At 42.0% G+C, this 20,269-nt stretch overlaps 3 protein-coding genes across 3 annotated transcripts in view; 2 read left to right on the top strand and 1 right to left on the bottom strand.

The window, feature by feature from the left end:
* Positions 1 to 789: 789 nt before the first annotated feature.
* LOC114449045 (trypsin-2-like) lies at positions 790 to 2,232 on the top strand. The gene is made up of 6 exons (XM_028426379.1): positions 790 to 856; positions 934 to 1,084; positions 1,176 to 1,426; positions 1,508 to 1,644; positions 1,734 to 1,835; positions 1,925 to 2,232. Exons 1-6 carry the CDS (start codon positions 817 to 819, stop codon positions 1,970 to 1,972), a joined length of 729 nt encoding a protein of 242 aa, XP_028282180.1. The 5' UTR covers positions 790 to 816; the 3' UTR covers positions 1,973 to 2,232.
* Positions 2,233 to 2,318: 86 nt separating this feature from the next.
* On the top strand, positions 2,319 to 3,575 carry mrpl17 (mitochondrial ribosomal protein L17). The gene is made up of 3 exons (XM_028426382.1): positions 2,319 to 2,682; positions 2,972 to 3,040; positions 3,130 to 3,575. The coding sequence occupies exons 1-3, from the start codon at positions 2,509 to 2,511 to the stop codon at positions 3,382 to 3,384; spliced, it is 498 nt and encodes a 165-aa protein (XP_028282183.1). The 5' UTR covers positions 2,319 to 2,508; the 3' UTR covers positions 3,385 to 3,575.
* A 1,835-nt stretch (positions 3,576 to 5,410) lies between these two features.
* The window catches only part of tmem145 (transmembrane protein 145), a 31,492-nt gene continuing 16,633 nt past the window's right edge, over positions 5,411 to 20,269 (bottom strand). The window contains exons 6-15 of the mRNA XM_028426372.1: positions 15,356 to 15,440; positions 14,795 to 14,866; positions 13,606 to 13,674; positions 12,946 to 13,026; positions 12,551 to 12,629; positions 11,425 to 11,518; positions 9,282 to 9,454; positions 8,590 to 8,710; positions 8,078 to 8,266; positions 5,411 to 7,693 (exon numbers count right to left, since the gene is read on the bottom strand). Of these exons, the coding sequence (XP_028282173.1) occupies positions 7,454 to 7,693; positions 8,078 to 8,266; positions 8,590 to 8,710; positions 9,282 to 9,454; positions 11,425 to 11,518; positions 12,551 to 12,629; positions 12,946 to 13,026; positions 13,606 to 13,674; positions 14,795 to 14,866; positions 15,356 to 15,440 (1,203 nt within the window). The 3' untranslated portion in view covers positions 5,411 to 7,453. The remainder of the gene's footprint in view (positions 7,694 to 8,077; positions 8,267 to 8,589; positions 8,711 to 9,281; positions 9,455 to 11,424; positions 11,519 to 12,550; positions 12,630 to 12,945; positions 13,027 to 13,605; positions 13,675 to 14,794; positions 14,867 to 15,355; positions 15,441 to 20,269) is intronic.

Below are 20,269 nucleotides of genomic sequence, written 5' to 3'. Positions count from 1 at the left end.
AACTTGTTCTGTGTTTTTGCACAAATCCCATTTTAAAACTGACATTATACTGAGGTGCACCACATCCTGGCCATTAATACAATCTTACACCTCAGCCCCCAGTTCTTTCTTTCAATATGTTGTTTTTTTTGTAGTTCCATTGTATTACATCCATCATCCACAAATTGGTGATTCTTTTCTGATAATATATTGATTTTGTTCAGCAACTTTAATTAATATTTTATGAATTCTGATTCATGAAACAATATTTGAATTCCGATTCCTAGAATTTAAAATAATTTGCATTTTCCTAGTTATTCCAGTGAGAATTACATAAAACAGGTTTGCAGCAGCCAGTTTCACAGAGAGATCAGGCAGATACAAAGTGTTTTATATAAGTAACAAATATTTTAGACTGCTGTTAATTATCTAACCTGCTGTAACAACCAAAAAGGAGAGCTTTCTCAGTGCTTTTCATTGGTGAGGTCTGAGTCGGTCTGTGAGAGAGGCTCCACCTGGCACTGCATCTGTTCAAGGTCAGGACACAGACTGTACCAAACAGACCCAAAGCAGAGCCAGAGCAGCAGTGGAACAAAAAAATATTAATACATGGTTTCAGTGAGGTTTTTCTGGTAAAAGAAAACAGCAAAATTTCTATTATGCCCATTACAAACATGCAGCCATGCTTTGGTATTTTTTTACATGTTAATATGTTGCTATCAGCTCTGAGTGTTTTGATTGGTCAGCACCAACACGGGTGTGTTTTGACAGTATGAATTAAAGCAGTGAATAAAAACCCAGCAGCGTGGATCCAGCTCCACCTCCTACCAAGCAGTCATGAGGTCTCTGGTGTTCGCTCTGCTCCTGGGAGCTGTGTGTAAGTATGAACCACATTTAACCTCAATATCTAGAAACACTTCCAGACAGAAAAATACAACACCTATCTTTTTTTAGTTGCCACAGAAGATGACAAAATAGTTGGAGGGCGCGAGTGTGTACCTCATTCTCAGCCCCATCAGGTGTCTCTGAACGCTGGCTACCACTTCTGTGGTGGCTCCCTGGTCAACAAACACTGGGTTGTGTCTGCTGCTCACTGCTATAAATCGTAGGTGACCCTCAAATAAAACCAGCCAAACATACTAGACTCATAAGCCACCCCCGCTGATGTCTGTGCACTCTCACAACATCTTTTTCAGTAAAATGGACATCGTTCTTGGTGATCACAACCGTTGGTTTATGGACGGCAATGAACAAATCATTCCTGCTGCTCGTGTCATCCCTCATCCCAACTACGAGTCCTGGCTGGTAAACAATGACATCATGCTGATAAAGCTGAGCACACCCGCCACCATCAACCAGTATGTGCAGCCTGTGGCTCTGCCTACCAGCTGCACCCCTGCCGGCACCATGTGCACAGTCTCTGGTTGGGGCGTGACCATGAGCTCCTGTGAGTACTAAACACAGTCTCACTGCCAGAGGCAGGTCAAGATTATTTGTCAACAATTAATGTCTTCTTGTGTCTCTGTAGCTGCTGACAGCAACAGACTGCAGTGCCTGGACATCCCCATCCTGTCTGACGAGGACTGTAATAACTCTTACCCTGGCATGATCACTGAGGCCATGTTCTGTGCTGGATACCTGGAGGGAGGCAAGGACTCCTGCCAGGTCTGCATCTTTGCTTTTGCAACAACAAAAACAAAGCATTTATGTCCAAAAAAATCTATAACTTTTTTCTCCCCCTTTCCCTCTTGCAGGGTGATTCTGGTGGTCCAGTTGTGTGTAACAGGGAGCTGCAGGGTGTTGTGTCCTGGGGTTTTGGTTGTGCAGAGAAAAACCACCCCGGTGTCTACACCAAGGTAGGTAGAAACCATCTATGCTACAAATACTCTGAACCATTATTTCAAGCTGCCTTTTGCATGTATGTTTTCTGTCTCTCTTGCATCAGATGTGCATATTCACAGAGTGGCTGCAGAGCACAATGGCCACCAGCTGAGCCCAGTCCAACCTTCCCTCTGCAACAGCAATTTCTACAGTACTGTATTATATGTAAATGAAACTAACAGCTAATTATAATCTAAGAGTCAAATATACAACCCATATTAAAACATTAACAAAATTTAACAACAAACATTTTGTTATAGACATTGTATCCACGGAAGACTTATTATACAACAACCTAATCCTTATTTTAGGCCATATGTTTTATGTTCTAAAAGCATATTTTACTGCAATAAAAATGATTTAAAAGCATCACTCCTGATATTTTTCCTGTTACTCCCTCTGTTTTGTTTCCTGCTGCGTTAAGCGGAACCATCGTCATCTTAGCTCCATGACCAAGTCGGACGAATTACACGACGCACCAACAATGTCAAACTGAACATGGCATTAACAAACTGACCTCGGGATTTGCTCACGTTGAACCATCAGCTGAAGCTTCATTTTTTTTAAAGTGAGTGCGTCTTACAGAGTACGGTTTGGGAGGTTCACAGTTGTTTTGACGCGAACTCGTAGGGGACTCCAACCGACAAGATGCGTCTCACGTTGCAAATGTTGATCTCCCACGGCCGGGTGGCCCGGAGGATGGGTCTGAACCCGCAGTCCCGAATCAACATGCTGCGGAACATTTTGACAGGACTGGTCCGACACGAGAGGATTGAAACCACGCTGGGACGAGCAGATGAAGTCCGCTTCTACGCTGAGAAGGTGACGACCCTGTGATGCTGCTAGCTAGCTAGCTAGCTAACACAGCTGCTCCTTGAGCTAATGTCACTGCTACAATGGTTCCTATTAGCCAAATATGACTGTAAAACGGAAAATGCACTCCTGACGTTGTTACTGTTAAGGACAAGTTGCATTTGCTATATATGTGGAAGGATTTATAGCTTGTTAGAGCACAGAAGTTAGTAATACTTATTTACAGTCATTATTTTAATGAGAGTGACGTTTCTATAAAGCTTTTAACTGCAGGTACTTTGTTTTTTTCCCCCTGCAGCTGGTTGATTATGCCAAAAAGGGAGATACTGATGAGAAGGCGATGAAAATGGCCAATTTTTGGCTGACAGTGAGTGTCTGCAGCTCTTTTCTTATTCGTTTATAAACTTTGCCTCTGTTAGTGCTGAAGTTTAATTTGATTGTGCTTTCTCTCCTCAGGAAAAGGATCTGATCCCAAAGCTTTTCAAAGTTCTCGCTCCACGGTTTGAGAATCAGTCAAAGGGCTACACGAGGATGGTACGCATCCCCAACAGAGAAAACCTGGACAGAGCCAAGATGTCTGTCCTGGAGTACAAAGGAAACCCCTTCCCACCTCTTTATCCTGCGAGAAAAGAAAACGAACTGACTCTGATCAACCAGCTGCTGAAAGGCTACAGAGAAGAGAGAGCACAGCAGTTGGCTGCAAAGCAGTAAATACTGGCACCGTGGAGTTGGATCAATGACGTCTGGGTGTTAAAATGAATCATGTGCGGACAACTGCTGGCTCAAAAAGACTGATACATTCTTTAACAAAGAACAATCGAAAAGCTGTAGTGTGGACTGTAGTCCAGGGCACTTCTATCAAACATTTCTGATTTTCTATTAAATATTATTGCCTAACAGAACTACCTGTGTCTGAGCATCAATCAATTAATGCAGTTTTGACCTTTTGACCCCGACTGCACAGCAGCACAAAAGGAAAATTACAGCAGAGCAACACATCCTGGTTTTTACTCTCCGTATGGATCTAAGGTTTGAATAGATCCCAGGTTTTCTAGAAGTCTTTATACCTGCAGATTATAATGTAGTACAATGGATGCCTTATTCACAGTGCACAAAACAGCTCTTACCTGCTGAAGCCAAGCCAACACTTCCCCTTATTATTCCTGAACTACAGTTAAAGTGTGGGACACCGTCCTGCTGACAGAGGCCGCTGCCATCAGAGAATGGATGCCGTGTCAGTGGTCTGCCACAGCGTTGACACAGGTTTCACAGCAGAACATCGACTGAAGTGTCACACAGCGTCTGCCGGCTCGTCTTCTCAGGCGCACCTGCCTGTCCATATGATGTAAAAACAATATGAGTCATAAGATCAGACCACCTTCTCCCACTGCGACACTGTGCTCCTGTCACACCTTTCAATTACTGCCAACAACGTGTGTTAGTGTAGCCCCTCTTTCACGACCAGCCTTCACTTCCCATCCACATCAAAGAGGCTTGGATGTCCATGAGACCCCCCCCCCCCCCTCCCCTCTCACAGGTTTACTGGTTGTATTTTTTTCAGTCAGCTTGTCAAAGTCTGTCCAACCTTATGCTTATGCCATTTTTCCTGTTCACCCGGCTCATTAATACGTCCCCCACCCTGATGAGATAATCAGTGTAATATCCACCTGTCAAAGGGTCTAATGTTGTGACTCTGTTACGTAAGAAAATCACAGCCCTGACACGTCATCTGTCGGCTATGACAACCAACGAAGCAACTTGTGTGTCCAAAATGTTAGCTCTCACTTATTTTTGGAAGCAGCGAGGGAGCTCTGGTGTAAGTAATCATTTCAACAAGGGCTCCACAACAAATGGAAATGAGTCACTGTTAATGCTTCTCATGCTGCAACATGTCTGTCTGCAGCACAAAGGTCTGCGATTGGAACAGATGACAAATATTTATCACAAAACGACACCTGGAATTAAATACTCTATTAAAAACTATTTTGACATTATGACAGTTTCATTTTTCATCTACTGACTGCCAGTGTTTATGAGTAAAGCCATTTGTAAATTTGGCAGTTTAATGAAATACAAGCAGTTTGTTGTGACTCTAGGACCACGATATTGTCAGTTAGGCTACATCAGATCTGACCAGGCTGGAGCCAGTCTCTCTTTAATGGACTGTTGTAATGAGAACTAATGTTGAACACACAGATTACATTTACCTCTTCGGACAAGTGCCCCTCATCCTAACTGGATCACAGTAAACCACCCCCCCCCACCCCCCATCCTGTCGTCTGCACTGCTTTTTGTTTGTTACAGATCTGTTCCTGCCTGATCCATTCTTAAACCCTGAAGTCCTCTCCATCTACACGTGACAACAGGCTTGTGCTTCTGACAGCTAGATGAAAAGATTTAATCATTGCTGGCATCCTTCCCAGTTCAGCTGTGATGTCAGTGGATGCACGCTGCCTTCTGTGAAATGATATGGCTGCCATGCCTGAAATATTTACAACCCTCTTCTTCAAAACTCACCAAAGCAGTCAGGATGGATAAACACACACTGCAGGCCACAATAAAAAAGATCACTCGAGTTTATAATGACTTAGCATTTAAAAACTAAGAGCAAAATAATACACACACCCAGCCAAGGCCTCTAACAAAACCATATTTTTTATTATTTTGGCAAAAAGTGTATATGTACAGCGTATTTAGAATTATTTGACACCATTTAAATGCATTTGAACGGTGCTTTAGTGATGTGCTCTTAACAAGATCGCTCTGAGTAGCCTAAAAGCTGTGCTGTTGTCTGTCATGCATACATAATCTCTTTTTTTTGTTAAGATCTCCCCCTCAAGTCTTTGTGTTGTCCCTGTAATTTAATGTCAATATACACGAGCAGTTGATGTAGACTCGTCAAGTCATTCAGTGTCATCTTAGTAAATTCATGGCAACAGCAGCAGACGGAATGGCAGACATGCCAAACACAAACCAGACACATAATTAGAAATAACAGCTAGTACTCTTAATTCAAGTATCATTCTGTTTCACAGACTAAGTTACACCATACTACACTCTTACAAATTACACACCACAGTCCTAACATCACCTAGTGTACTCCATGACAGCAAGATTGCCATTGATCTGGGCTGTTAGCAGAGTATGAATGAAGGAAAGATCAAGATAAAACCACAAAATGTGTTGTTTGTTTTTTAAGCTGCACAAAGCTGGTGGTTAACTCAATGACACTCTTACAAAAGTCCTATCAGTGAATCAGTGTTAGGTTACGCCGACTAAGCATCAGACATTCACTAAAAGTGTCTGGACAGTTGATGACAGACTGTATTTACAGGTGTATGCATTTCAGGATGCCTCTCCGTGTGGCATGAGTATAGTGTTTTTTTAAGGTGACATCATCACGAATAAACAGACTAAGAACAGGAACATTAAAGTGCTCCATGCAGGACAGACGAAATGTACAGTAGTTGTCATTTTCACAGATCATCTACAAGGCTTGTTCTTTTTTTTAATGTTGTTGCTTAATATTAGGGGGTAGAAAAGTATCTGTTCAGCTTTCTGCACTGTATGAATATGTAGGTGCGAAAAGCAGACAAATATTCACATACAGGACAGGGGCAAGGATGAAGATACAAAAAAGCAGCTTCCTTCTTCTCTTAAATCATAGCTTTGTCAGAAGCCAGAGGGAATTAACAAAATTGTAGTGCTGAAAAATCACCCCTGTCCTTGTGCTGTATTGCATCAGTACATTCACCAATGTCTACAAACACAAAAATGACATTTTTTTTGTTTGTTGTGCAGGCGTATTCTGAAAGTTCGTTAGGAACAGAATTCATCCAGTCTATTGTATGTACTTAAAAAAGTAAAGATTTCAATACACACAATAGGGTAAATATTGTTATGGTCACATGGAGTACATGTTATCAGCTGTTTGGACAGGAATTACAATACAAACATGCGTGTTTTACGAATACTGTACCCAGAAGTGCCCACAGTAAACGTCACATTTTACAGTTACACATCAGCATATCAATCCAGAATGACCAGCTGCAATGAAGGCATATAAGAATATAAATGAACCCAACAGACTTCATATAGAGTAAATATATCTATGCTTTATCAAAATGTGTCAAACATTAAAAAAAAGTTGTTCTTTTCTTTTCTTTTTTTTTTAAAGATGATACACATAATGGCATGATGATATTCGTCTATGGTCACAGCACCACCTGGAATTTATGGTAATGATGTGGAAAAACCCATGAAAATAAATGTTCTTTTCTTTTAAATAAAATGCTATAGAGTGGTAGCGTTCACCAGCTTTAGCTATTTACAAACTCTTCCCAGCACACCATCAATGCCTCATGAATTTTTGAATAAGAGTATTTCCAGAATTTTGTTCATTTCCACATTGTGCACAGCTATCATTCTATTGCTCCGGCTACATCCACTTTGTCATCTTTCTCCCTGTGTGCCTTTTACTGGTCAACATCAAATATTTATTGCTTCTTTATTCTTTAACAAGCTCAGCACTCGTGTCTCGGCCATTTCCCCTCACTCCTCCACTCTGGTCATTTCCATACACAGGTGAAAAAAAGGGAGCGTTTATGGATTCACTTTTCTGATGACTTCTCTTTGTCCTTCCAAACTCTTTTATTTCTTTTGGCTGACTCTTTTGTCTTGAAACAGTAACACCTTGAATTCCACTGACCGTTTCTTTACTTTGTACCATCGCTCTGTCCGTCGCCTCCCCCCTCCCACTGTCATGTCTTTTTTTTCCATCTCACGCCTTCGTTCCAAACCCTCCTCCTCCTCCACTCTGCATGCTGAAATACTCTGTGAAGGAGGGGAGCCGGGGTGGCAGCGGGGGTGAGCGTGTGGCTGGGCGCGGGGGTATTGGAGGTGGCGGCGGGGGCAATATAGATGTTAAGTCTGCAGCAGTGGTGATGATCTTCTGCTCGCTGTTCCTCGGAACATCCGGTCCTTTACGGGCCACCGTCTCCTCCACTGTCTTCACCGGGTCCTGCAGGGAAGAAGATGAGAGTTTTACACTTCTGACCTGATGGTGTGTCAGTAACACCACACCACCACCACCACCACCTCCTCCTCCACTGCTCTGGAGGATATATGGGTTAAGCTAAATTACATGTGTACTGGCCGGGTTTCCAGACCTTTAGGCGTTAACTGGTTCACAGGCTCGGCTTTCTATAAATGACACTTCACATAACCAGAGCCTTCTGTATCTGTTACTAATGGTTTAAAAAAGTGCATCTTTTCACTTAAATAAAAAAACTTACAACCAAAAATTACATTTTTATATATAAAAATACTATGAATAAATGCTCATGAGTCTTCTACACTCCAGGATATCTATCCAGCTGTGTACAAACAAATGAAATGCACTCACGGACTGAATGGAGAAGAGTTCAGTAAAGTTAGGCTGAGAATCTCCCAGGAAGGAGCTATTTCCATAGGCATGATGGGGGAAACTCTCCCCGCCTTCGCCTGCTTTCGGACTGGACAGCAGGATACCAATCTGGGACGTCCGGACATGATATGGGAAGTTTTTATTGGCTGCTGATGGTCGTGTGATGACCTAAAAGGACAAAAATATGGTAATTCTTACATACTGTATATATTTCCAATAATGTACATATAGAAAATATGAGACCCAAGTCAACATGCAGAGAGCAGCAGTATGAAAGGAAATTTGGATGAGCAGTACGGCCCATTAGTAAAGAACAATGTGTCAAGGGTGAGGCAGAGCTAGATAATGATGTGTGGAGGAGACAATCAGCATGAGGCAGCTATGACTCAAGGATAGTGAATAATGTATGACTGACAATAGCAATAATGACTTTTGAATAATGTGAAATGCAAGGGTCAGCATGATGGTGTGTGTGAGTGCAGGATACGAACAAGAAAGACGATGTGAGCGTAGAGGTGGATGCCAAGCTGAATGCCGTTGACGATCTTCTCCCGAGCCCAACGTGGAATCCCAAAGTTGGCGATCAGAGCCATAACAGGCACTGCGAAAAACCTGAGGAAGAAAAGATTTAAGACAACAGTGATGTAAAGCACAGGGAGAGATAAAGATGAAAGATAGTGTTGGCGAGGGAGAAACAGATAATATTTGTCTTTCCTATCTACCCTTTATTTGAAACCAATTATACATGAGTAGAGTGAGTGAGAGAAGCAAAGAAATGTGTTTGTATAAGAGTTTCTGGGTAGTAAAAAAAGGAAAAGCCGTGCTCCAGTACAGAAAGTTTAGAATCTAGCACACACATAATATGAGAGCATAAAAATTCATACATATAGAAATCTGATCAGCTGAGAAAAACAGATATTTTCCCACAGAAATCATCCACTCAAGTGCAATTATCTACCATAGGAGCACAGCATAGAGCCTGGACACACAATGTGGTAGCGAGGAAGTGTAAAATAAACAACTTTCCATTCCTGGGCAGCTATCTTGTGCGCATTTTTACAGAACGGCATAAATTATTCAAATCGAAGAGACCTCAAACAGAGAAATGTGTGTTTTTCTACTCATGCAATCTGCAGCTCAGGTGCTATTATCTGCAAAGGGGGCAGAGCGGTGCAGGTCTCACCATAGTGTGTATGTGGTGAAGAAGGGTACATAGAAGGGCTGTTTCTCAGGGTAGTGTTTCAGAGACACCAGCACAGCATAGCAGAACCACACGTAGGCGACCAGCTGCAGGCCCATGAGTCCGTAGCCTGCGGGGCTGTCGTAGGCGTACAGCACTTCACCTGGGTCAAAGAACTGGCACAGGGACACAAGATGTCAAAATGAATGCACACAAAACTTAACACAAAAAAGAGAGGATGCATCTGTTGTCTGTGCCCTAATTACTAAGACGGACTACTCATGGTTCAGCTGATCCACTGTGATGACCGAGCCAAAGCTCAGCTTGCAGCATTCTGTGGGTCTGACATTGACACGTCTTCTCCACAACTAGGTCATTGCAGTGTGTGCGCACAACTTTGTGGATGTGTGTTTGACACGTGCACTTGCATCTGCGGACACCAGATTGCATTTCACAGTCCAGCGACTGGATAGCATGGGACATACAGGGTTACTCTTGCTACATAATGCATAGGACTTGTGACGACTTGGTGTGGAGGTTCTTGAGATCCAAACAGCCAATCAGAGCCGGTGGATTCCTGACTCCAGGAACACTCTTCCAAGTCTTCATTTCAGTTCCAATTGTAACCTAGTTTAACTTATTTTTAGAAGGAGCCCTCCTGAGTTTTGAGCTCTTTAATAGCAGGACCCATGTAAGAGGGCAGGCAGATGAATTATACTGCTTCAGATCCACATATTGCAGTGCGAGGGGTGGCTATAGGCTCCAATGTTAAATATAGAACAGATATTTCCACTGCACTATTCCCACCGGATCAGTCTGTAGTCAAAGAGTGTAATCCACTGCCATAAACGTAGCATCTTCACATCAGGCTGTACTGGAACCGTGCAGACGTACAGTACAGCATGTGACTCTAACATTCATGACTGTCTTATTAATTCATAAGCTCAGATGCTCAACAAAATATCCGGTAAAAACTATTTCCGTCTTCACATACAGAACACAGAGAAGGACTAGAACTAATGAGAGAGGAGATCTCACATATGCTGATTAGAAGTATAACATTCCTCTCCCAGGAGGCTGTATAGTAAAGATCCTTATGCAGTAATAAACACTGTGTGTGTCCTTGATTCTGTTTGCAGTTAAGAGTTGCCTGCTTGTTGCTGTCAGGGACCAGGATTTGTAACTCATCAAGGAATTTCTGTGTGCATTTTTTTCTTTACAATTGACTTGCTGCATTTTCATAATTAGCCATGTATCAGTGTAATAAGTGACTTGACAGAAAAAGCTATTACAGCCCACGCTGATCTGTGGGCCCAGCTCCTCCATGAATATTTATGAGATTATTAAAAAAGCTGAAGAGAGCAATAACACCAGTGCAGATCGAGCACTGTCAAGTCCAAAATCTTGCACTCAATCAACTTGGGTGTTATTCAGACGCTTCACACCTGAAGTGGAGGAACTTGGAGGTGTTTATACACCAGTAGCAGATCGCCTTCAACATGTATTGATACACTGATTGTAGCATCTGAACAGCAGTAGCTGTTTAGGGACCACTGTACAGATGTTATTAGTGTGAAATTAAGATTACCCCAAAGATTGTTTTTTAACTTCTGATTACACTGTTAGCAATTATCTGACTAATCATTGTCTGTAAAATGTAACAAAGTCAGTCCCGAGCTGATGCCTGTTTGTTTTGTCTATTCAAAACAAAGTAATTTTCATAGCAGTAGAGGGAGCAGAAGCAAATGTTTCTATTTGTGTGTCCAGTGATTGCTATGTATTGTCAAATTTATTGTCAATTCATCTTCAGTGTTTACTAAAGCTGAAACTGTTTTTTAAAATTAATATTCCCATGAAATGGCTTCTGTAATATGCGTTTTCAATAAAGGCACAAGTGGTTATGGTTAACAGGTATGACACGGTCCCCATCTATGTGTGCTACAACAGAGGATCATGGGAAAGTCAATATTTTGCAACTATTTGATTGTTAACTCAAGGTTTATTATAAGACATCACTGGATGTATTTTTCTGATTACAGACATATATAAAGGCTAAAATTACATTTAACATAACAGATTAATCGTTACTAAAAATAAACCTGCAGCCTGTTAACTACAGTGCGGCAGTGTGGTTGGTGTACTGTACCTCTGCCTCATAGATGAAGAGGATGACGTAGGTGATTGTGTAGACTGTCATGTAGATGCTCAATTTAACAGAGCCGCTGTGACTGATCCTTGCCCTGACAAATGGGGATAAACCAGGAAGGTCAGAATTTGCACACAAGTTTGAGGAAAACAGGGGACAGACACACTAAGGAATACAAGATAAACAATGAGTCTTTGTTGCTTTACAAATCAAGAAGTGACTTAGCCGCATAGCAACTATTTTACACCATACAGCACAAAGATGCTGGTACACATCAACTCATTTGCAGCAGTAGCAGTATCTCAAACACCCCTTAGCACTAATAAGAAAAAAAGTAGTCAGACAATTTTATCTAAACAGTGAACTAATCAGGTACTGCAGATAAACAAGCTTGATGCAGCTCTAACTTTCTTCACTGATGGTTTTAGGAGAGCTTGATAAGTATGCAGATCACAGAATTTTCTGATCCCAGAGGGAGATGTAATCCTGGAGCCAGCTTAAAAATTGTGCAAGCTCAGTTTTTTGGTACACAAGTTCAGTTCAGATTCAATTCACCCCAAACTAGGGTCGATGCTCACACTAAATAATGTGTAGATTGTTAGGAACTGTATGGCTCCTTTCTCTAACTCGAACTGACTCAGAAAGTTGTTAACTTGGCAGAAATTCTGCCATGATTCAAGGACAGATCTGGCATGCCAGTTTGAAACTGGAATTGGAAAACTGGCAAACCAATGAAAGAGTGGGGCATTTGTCCAGGTGTAAGATAGATTCATACTGATGTTCCAGTTCCACTTGTATAAAATCTACTGTGCAGTCTGTCCCAAGCAAATCCACCACACCTTGCCAGAAAACAAAGAGAGCAAACCAAAAACCTGAAGAAGCTCACACCACAGCACCACTCATGTATCACATCCTGCAGACACATCAGGTGTTCATCTACACTATCAGAGACAGCACCCTCACTGACTGTTTTGACTGACAGAGAATTATGTCATAACATAACACCACAACTATGACAGCCAGAACTGACAGTGACAGAATAAATATACATGCAAAGAAATGACAGGTTGGCATGACAAATAGAATTAATACACACATATATATAAAGAAGTGTAACAATCCCCACCTGGTAACAGTGAACCCTTTGCCCAGTAATATGAGCATCAGGAGGAACACCAAGAAACTGACAGAGAACAGTAATTTCCCTGGAGATGGACAGAGCGGGAGAAATGAGGGAAGAGAAGACAGAAGGGGTAATTAGGTTGTGATTTCCAAAACTGTAATATCAGAGGGGAACGATAAAAATCAGGTCACATGTATCTCTCTCTCTCACATGCACTCACACTCACACACACAGAGTCAAACAAAATCATGAAAATCATGCATGGTTCAAACCGGCTATTAACATTTCTTCACACATCCATCATCCACTCATTCATTCTGCTCGGGCACTGAGTGGTTTTCCAGTGCAGAGGTAGTGTCAGTCATTCAGGCAGTGACCGATGCAGGAGAAGAACTCACCAAGTATTTTCAGGCTGCCATTGCCAACCCCATCTCTGGCATAAAGGCCCCAGTAGACACAATGGAACAACAGGCTGAGCACTGCCAAGTGGAAAAGATGCAGGTAGGAGAGAAATGGGAAAATAAGTGAAGAAAGGAAGAAGGGAGAAGAAAAAAAAGAGAGAAAAGTGACAAGTGAGCAGGCATTAAAGAGGAGGGAGAGAAAAGACACAGTACAGAGGAGATGGGGGTGTGATAATGAGGGGAGAAGAGAAGCGAGACAGAAAAGAAGAGAAATTGATAAAAGACTGAGAGAAGAGGGAGGAGAGGGGGAAAGAGAATTTAGGGGGTGGCAGGAGAATCGAGAAGGGATTTACAGAGGGGACAAGCAAACGAGAAGGAAGAAAGGGAGATAAGGTGGGAGAAGAAAGAGGAGAAGACACAATGAGAAAGTGTGTGTGTGTGTGTGTGTGGTGCTCAGTAACCGCATGCTCCATTGAACACTATAGCACAGCACAACTGTTTGCAATAGTTCCTATTCAAAGGCTAATAAGAGCGATAATATCTCTGTTCCTGAAGTGGGGATTAAGGTATGAGATGCTGCAGCCTTGCGGGAGGCTTATTGTTATCTTTTGTGTGTGTTCTGATATGTGTGTGTGTGTTCAGGACAGAAGCACTCACCCTCCACACCTGCTGCCGTCATAAACATTTTGTAGGTTGTGTGAAGAAGCTGTCTTCCCTTCAGATTGTCTGCAGGGGAAAAAAAGAGCAAGATAGAGGTAATAGGTGTGTGTGTGTGTGTGGGTGATAGAGATAAAAAGAATGGAGATATGCTAACAGATGGCGCAGGAGAGTGAGAGAGGTACAGAGAGAGAGACAGACAGAAGAAAAAGAAAAAACAAGAACAAGGGAATGGGCTAGATGAATGAGGGGGGAGCCATCATTAGTATGCATCCATCTTGTGCCGCCCATCTCTAGATAAGGGCTGATTCATCTTCTCTATTATCTCCACCTAATCTGAGAAGAAATATTCTTAATGTGTGTTTAAACAGGCTATTTTACTACCAAAACGAGCAAACAAACCAGGGAGGGATTTATAGAGGGCGGTAAGGTCATAAACATTCACATGCTCACAGCTGCCTCCACAGACTTGGCCAGCAGAGTGCTGCTCCTATGATTCCTCGATACTCTAATGGTGGCTGCTTTCCCCAAGAGTCTTTTAAGATTTTGAATATTTTGGGAATGCAGCTGTAACAGGTTGACCAGTCATCGCAGTGTCTGTTTTTTTAAACAGTAGCGTACACAAATAGGAATGCATAGCACAAGTCCATTTCTTTTAATGTTTGGCCACACTTTAATGGTTTGTGAGCCTGGAGAACACTATACCAGAGTTAAAGGTGTAGCTAAGGGTAATTTAAGTGATTTAATTAACTACTAGTTTCAGAAAAAGCTGGCACAAATAAAGACAGAACATTTTTCAGTTAATGGAAGGTCTTTCCTTAGAGCTCTTGTTCTCAGCAGCTTTGTGGTAATTTCAGCTGTGACCTTCATGACAAACTCGCTTCAGTAACCTTAAGGTACCTACTGCTACATTCTCCACTCAACCATTCACCTTTACATGAAAACTGAGTCCTGCTCTCACCATCTTCTCACTCCTGCCTCTGTGCTGCTGCTCTGAGAAACACACAGCCTTGAGAGAAAATAGCTCCACCTTTACTTATCTGAGGAAACACAAGAACCTACTCCTACCCCATCAAGAAAACATGTCGATTCTATAATAGATAGAAGAAAAAAGCACTTAATGATTGTAGTGGGCTTTGAAAGTCATTCTTGGAGAGACATGAAAGTAAGCCGAGACGACAGTACTTACAGGCAAAGTAGCAGGAGAGGAGGAACACCATTGAGAATATGACCAGGAACGTGATGTCCGTCTCCAAGATTCCTGTGAATAGTGAGTAAGAGAAGAAGAGAAAGATCAAGGGTGAGGAACAGAATAGAATAATAGATGAGGAAGAAGGAAGTCAAGGAATCAATGAGATTCACAAAATGTTAAGATGAGGGGACAAGGGATGAGGGCAGGAAACAGAAAAAGAAGGAGATAAAAAGTCCAGAGAGGCCAGTACTCGATGTGGATATTGGATTAGCAGAGAAAAAGAGAGATGGGAGTTACAGTGGAGTAGCGTGCAAGAGAGAGCATTGGGGGGGGGGGGCATTGGAGATGTAGGAATAATTCATTTAGAAGATACGTGGGCTTTTTCTTCTTTTCATCCCTTCCTCTCAGTTCATCTATCATCATTAATTCATTCAGCCATCTCTACATAATTGTAATTTGTTCAGTTCAGTGTGCTTTATTGGCCGTGCTAAGTGGTGTTGGCTTGTGCCATCAGCAATTCATTCCATAATATCTCTCTTTCTGTCTAATCACTCTTACCGAACTCGTCTGCAGAGAAATGCTGCGTCCAGAAAGACTGCCCATTGGTCAGTTTCATCTCGTACTCCAGCTGCAAGCCATCGCCCTGAGAGAGGAGCAGAGATAAGGACATGTTAGATCAAAGATTTACTCTTTTGCACTGTTATCTGTACAAAATATAAATGATTTCCGCATGCTGTACAATGGAAATGGCACTGCCAAGTAACAGCTCTTTAGATTTAGATTTCTTACTCATGACATTTAGGGGAGGGGGTGCAATAAAACTATGGGTAGCACTTTACAGTTGTCAATTTCAGAAATAAAACTATAAATATAAAGGAATATATATTAATAAGTGAGTCTCAAGGTCTGTCAAGGTAAAGCAAAATCAAATTCACATAGTGTTCACCCCTAGGGACAATAAAAAAACATTTAAGTCAATACTTACGCCTTCATTTTCTTTTAACAAACCATCTACTGCAGTTCAACAAATGACTGACATTTATGGGCCTCCTCAGGGGACAGTTTCAGGGGAGGCTCAGTCAAACGGAGCGGTTAGAGTAGAGTAATGTGTGTGATTTGGGTACAGGGATAGTTTAGTAATAGTACTGTTTGAAGGAGCTTTTGGTGTCTGAAGAGGAAACTAATGCTTTTTCAAACAGTAATAGTGGACTTGTTGTTTAATGTTGAGTGTGTGTTGAGATACTTTAAGGATCCCAGGCATCTATCCATAGTCACAGACTGAAAGGGTCCTGATTTTCACAAGATTCATAAGAACACGAGATCCATCTTGCTTCCAGCTTCCAGACCTCCAGCTATGCACTTGTAGCTAAACAACGATAGTTCACAGCAATCAGCGTACACATAGAAACACCTGTATTTGTGGTGCTGCAAAAGAAGAGGCACAAGTGTGGTTCTAAACTTTTAAGATGTTAGATATCAGAAAAAAAAATCTAACTCTAAGCTTTAAAAACAAGCATTGCTCATACCCTCAGATTTATTTCATAAAAAAACCTAGTTCCAAAATTAGAAAAATCCTTCTTGTCCCAGATCCCACTATCAACAGATTACCCTGCTTGCAATGCATGCAATCCACCAACATAAAAAACATGAAAAACTTGCCGCTAATCCTTCCGATCATGAGACACTTTTGGGTTTCTAAGCTCAATGATTCATTACTTTGTGCAGCGCACATTTTCCTTATCCATCCTCCCCATTTACAGCTTCAGTGGATGCTTTGCCCTTCTCACAATGTCGTTATATACTTTGATAAGTTGTGTACATCACAAAGGTTCCATCCCACCACATTTTACACAACAGATTTTCTTCCAACCATTTCCTGACACGGGAAGCCAAAAACATCCAAATCTTCCTTGGGGGAAGAACAGACTGTTGATACAACAGCTGAGCATAATTGTGTCATGTAGTCAGTTTGGCCTGGAAGCACCTCAGGATCTCATGAGGAAAAAAAAAAGTTAGTGGAGAAAGGAAGGAATCTAGGCTGCTCTGCCTTCTGTGCTGCAAATGTAAGGGATGACCCAGATTAACAGGAAGGATCATATCCATAGCAACACTTTTCATAGACTTAACTCTTGTTGCGTATTCTTGTTTTTAATTATTAAGAGTGTGACACACATCAATTATTTGCAGGCTCATTATACTTCATTATATTGTGGCAGTTGTGCTCTGTAGTGTTATGAAAGATATCTTTTATACCAAATATTTTGGTATGACAACATGTCAAAAAGAAGGAACACCACAGAGAATGCAAACACACCTGTGAGGTAAACTGCTGTTGAAATAATGTTAATTTTTGTCAGTGTCACACACACAAAAAAGTCAGACTGAAGTGAATTTGGGAGGCGACAGGAAAAAGAGTGATGAAGAGCAAAGAACAAGAGAGAGGGCACAGAGATGGGTTGACAATCAGAGCACAGAGAGCTCATTTCACACACACAAGCTCAAAGCCGATGGAGTTTGCGCTTGTTTCGCTGGAGCGAGGGAACATTGAGGGAAGGGGGGAAAAAAGACTTTGATTTCATTTGGCAGCCTGAAACTCCATCTCACTCCCTCTATCAAAAAAGGGCGAGAAGCATGGAGCGTGCATTACCACAAAATCAATACAGACACAAGGAGCAAGGAGACAGAGATAAAGAGAGTGATAGATGGGGGGGAAAGTTTAGGATACAGGTGGAGAGAAGGGCAGGATGAAGAAAAAGGAGCAAATACTGCGAGGGACAGAGAGATGGATTCACAGGAAAGAAGAGGAGGGAAGATGTGGCACTTCACCACAGGGATTCTCCCTCTGTGGAGCAGGCGGGGAGTCACAGGATGAGATTGAGGCTGCTGGTTGGTTTCAAAGGCATCTACTTCTGATATGCTGTGCTGATATATATCACAGACCTAAACATCCGTACCTTCTTTTACATCTTCTGATCCCCCGGCGGCTGATAACTGCATATAAAAAAGGACTTCTGTGAGACTTTGGAGCGTGTGGATCTGGGACATAAATATATGGCTTATAGCTGAATGCAATGCGAAAGCTGTGTGTCTCACTGAAAACTGAGTTTGCACATCAGTTAACACCTAAACAGAGTACCTTGCAGCAGCCTTGAGGTCCTGTGACCGAAAAACACCTATTGAATAGAAAGTTGCTGAAGTGTGGTCAAGAAGGAGTTGAGCAACAAGACCTCACTTTCGCAGGTGGTGAACAGACAAGATTAACTCTCAACTCACCTTGACACACTATTCCATATGCTGCTATAACAGACATTCTTCCACAGGACTACAGAAGCTGGCTGCAGGGATTTGCTCCCAGTCTGCAGTAGAAGTATTAAGTGAGGTCAGCCACTGATGTTGGATGATAAGGCTTGGCTTGCAGTTGGTGCTCCACCCCATTCTGAAATACTTGGAGGGTCAGAGCAGTGTGCAGGCCAGTGAAATGCTTCACCAACAAACCCAGATACTAAGCTATACAGGATCAGCACAAACCAAGGATGCTAGATTTAGACTGAATGTGACATGCTTCCAACATGCTGTCATGTGAGTGAAACAATTAGACACTTCATTGTGTCTAGTGAGGTTAAATCAAGTAATAATGCTTTTAATAAATAAAATATGTTTTTGAGGAGAAAGAACAGGTCAACAGATAATGAAAAGCTCCAAAAGAGTGTCTTTGGATTTAGAAGTAATACCCTGCATAGCTATGTAATTTATTTAAGTATTGCACTTTGTGTTCACACTGCAAGCAATCTACAAATCATCAGAGCTGCTCATTTCCTATATTGGTGAATAGATCTCCCAGAAGACTCATAACACTGTCAAATACCCCTGTTGTTATTTATTATTTATTACACTAAAGAGGCACAACTTTTCTAGTCCAAACTGGCTTCCCATCTGGCAGAGAAGAAGAATATATCCTGCATGTGGCAGTGATGCACGCCTTTATGAGAGATATAAACTGTCTCAACAAACCAGCTGCATCCTTCAAAGGCTGCATTTGAAGACCGATAGTGTCACAGCGGTGTGACAATGCTGGCCTATTTCAAAGGCTCCTTCAAATATGGCCAAGAAAGGCAGTCTTCTGTTCTTTCCCCTGTACGGAAGGATTCATCCATTGGATCCAGTCCAACTAATCTCAAGATTCATTGCATGGATTTTGAAATACAGTCTCCAGAAATATGACTTTTACTATCCACAGCTCCTTGCTAGGTGACAGACTTCATGACAGCTGGTTATGCAAACAGGAAATCCTCTGCGACAAATTCAATGTTCTTTGGCAGTGTTATCAGCATGCAAACCAGAGAGATATCACAAGTTTGTTTGCATTGTTTGTATACTTTATAATGTGTGACATTACAGTTTAAACAGCCTAATCACTGGGACTGGACAACAGACGCCCACCTGTTTTGACGCCATTACACAATACAATAATGGACTTCTTTGAGCATGCTGATCTTTCATGTGTATTGTACTAAGCAAGTTTCAAACTTCATATTCGGTACTCTGCCTCTGCCTCGTCTTCAATATAAAGTGTTCCCACTCAGCAGAAGCCTTCACCATGCTGTCTTCCTCCTCACAGTGTGATGTTCACTCTCCTGCTGAGAAGGTATGTCGCTGATGTTGGAGATTTTGACACTGCATCCCTAAAATGTAGTTCGTATGTTGTTAACTGGATGTGCAAATTAACAACATCTCCGTCTCTAAATTCAGCTATGAAGTCAGAGTGTGGTGGACTCTACGATGATGGTGTTATATGCATTAAACCAAACCAATTCTAGTGCATTCTGTGGCCTAAGCGAAACCCACTCAGTTTTTCTGTCCTTTCTTTAACTTTCTACTCTGTGGAGTACAGTTTGAGCATAAATCTACCTCTGTAACAGAGTAAACTGAATCCTAAAGTTAAAACCCAGATGCTTATTAAACAAATGCCTGAATAACTGAATGCAACTGTAGTTGACAGTTGCAAGATTTCAGCTACTTTTTAGCCGCTTTTATTAAGCGCCAGTCTAATTTCAGCTCCTCCTTGCTTCCATAATGAGGTTATTGTGTTTTGCTCTGAATAATAAAGTAGAAGCTGATTACAGCAATTTAAAGATTTCCATTTCTCCACTTGAGTTTTAAAGACCAGAGTCTAAACACGCAGATAACAGTTACTAGACTCAATGGTAAGTAATGAAGCCATGTTATTGATGCGCTCCCTTAGAGATAGGGTGAGAAGCTCAGTCACCCGAGAGGAGCTCGGAGTAGAGCCGCTGCTCCTCCACATCGAGAGGAGCCAGCTGAGGTGGCTCGGGCATCTGGTTCGGATGCCTCCTGGACGCCTCCCTGGGGAGGTGTTCCGGGCATGTCCCACTGGGAGGAGGCCCCGGGGAAGACCCAGGACGCGGTGGAGAGACTATGTCTCTCGGCTGGCCTGGGAACGCCTCGGGATTC

This window comes from Parambassis ranga, chromosome 16 (assembly GCF_900634625.1).
Source record: "Parambassis ranga chromosome 16, fParRan2.1, whole genome shotgun sequence".
NCBI classification, from domain to species: Eukaryota; Metazoa; Chordata; class Actinopteri; family Ambassidae; genus Parambassis; species Parambassis ranga.
The sequence above is the reverse complement of the archived record's forward strand: the minus strand, read 5'-3'. Positions and strand labels throughout refer to the sequence as shown.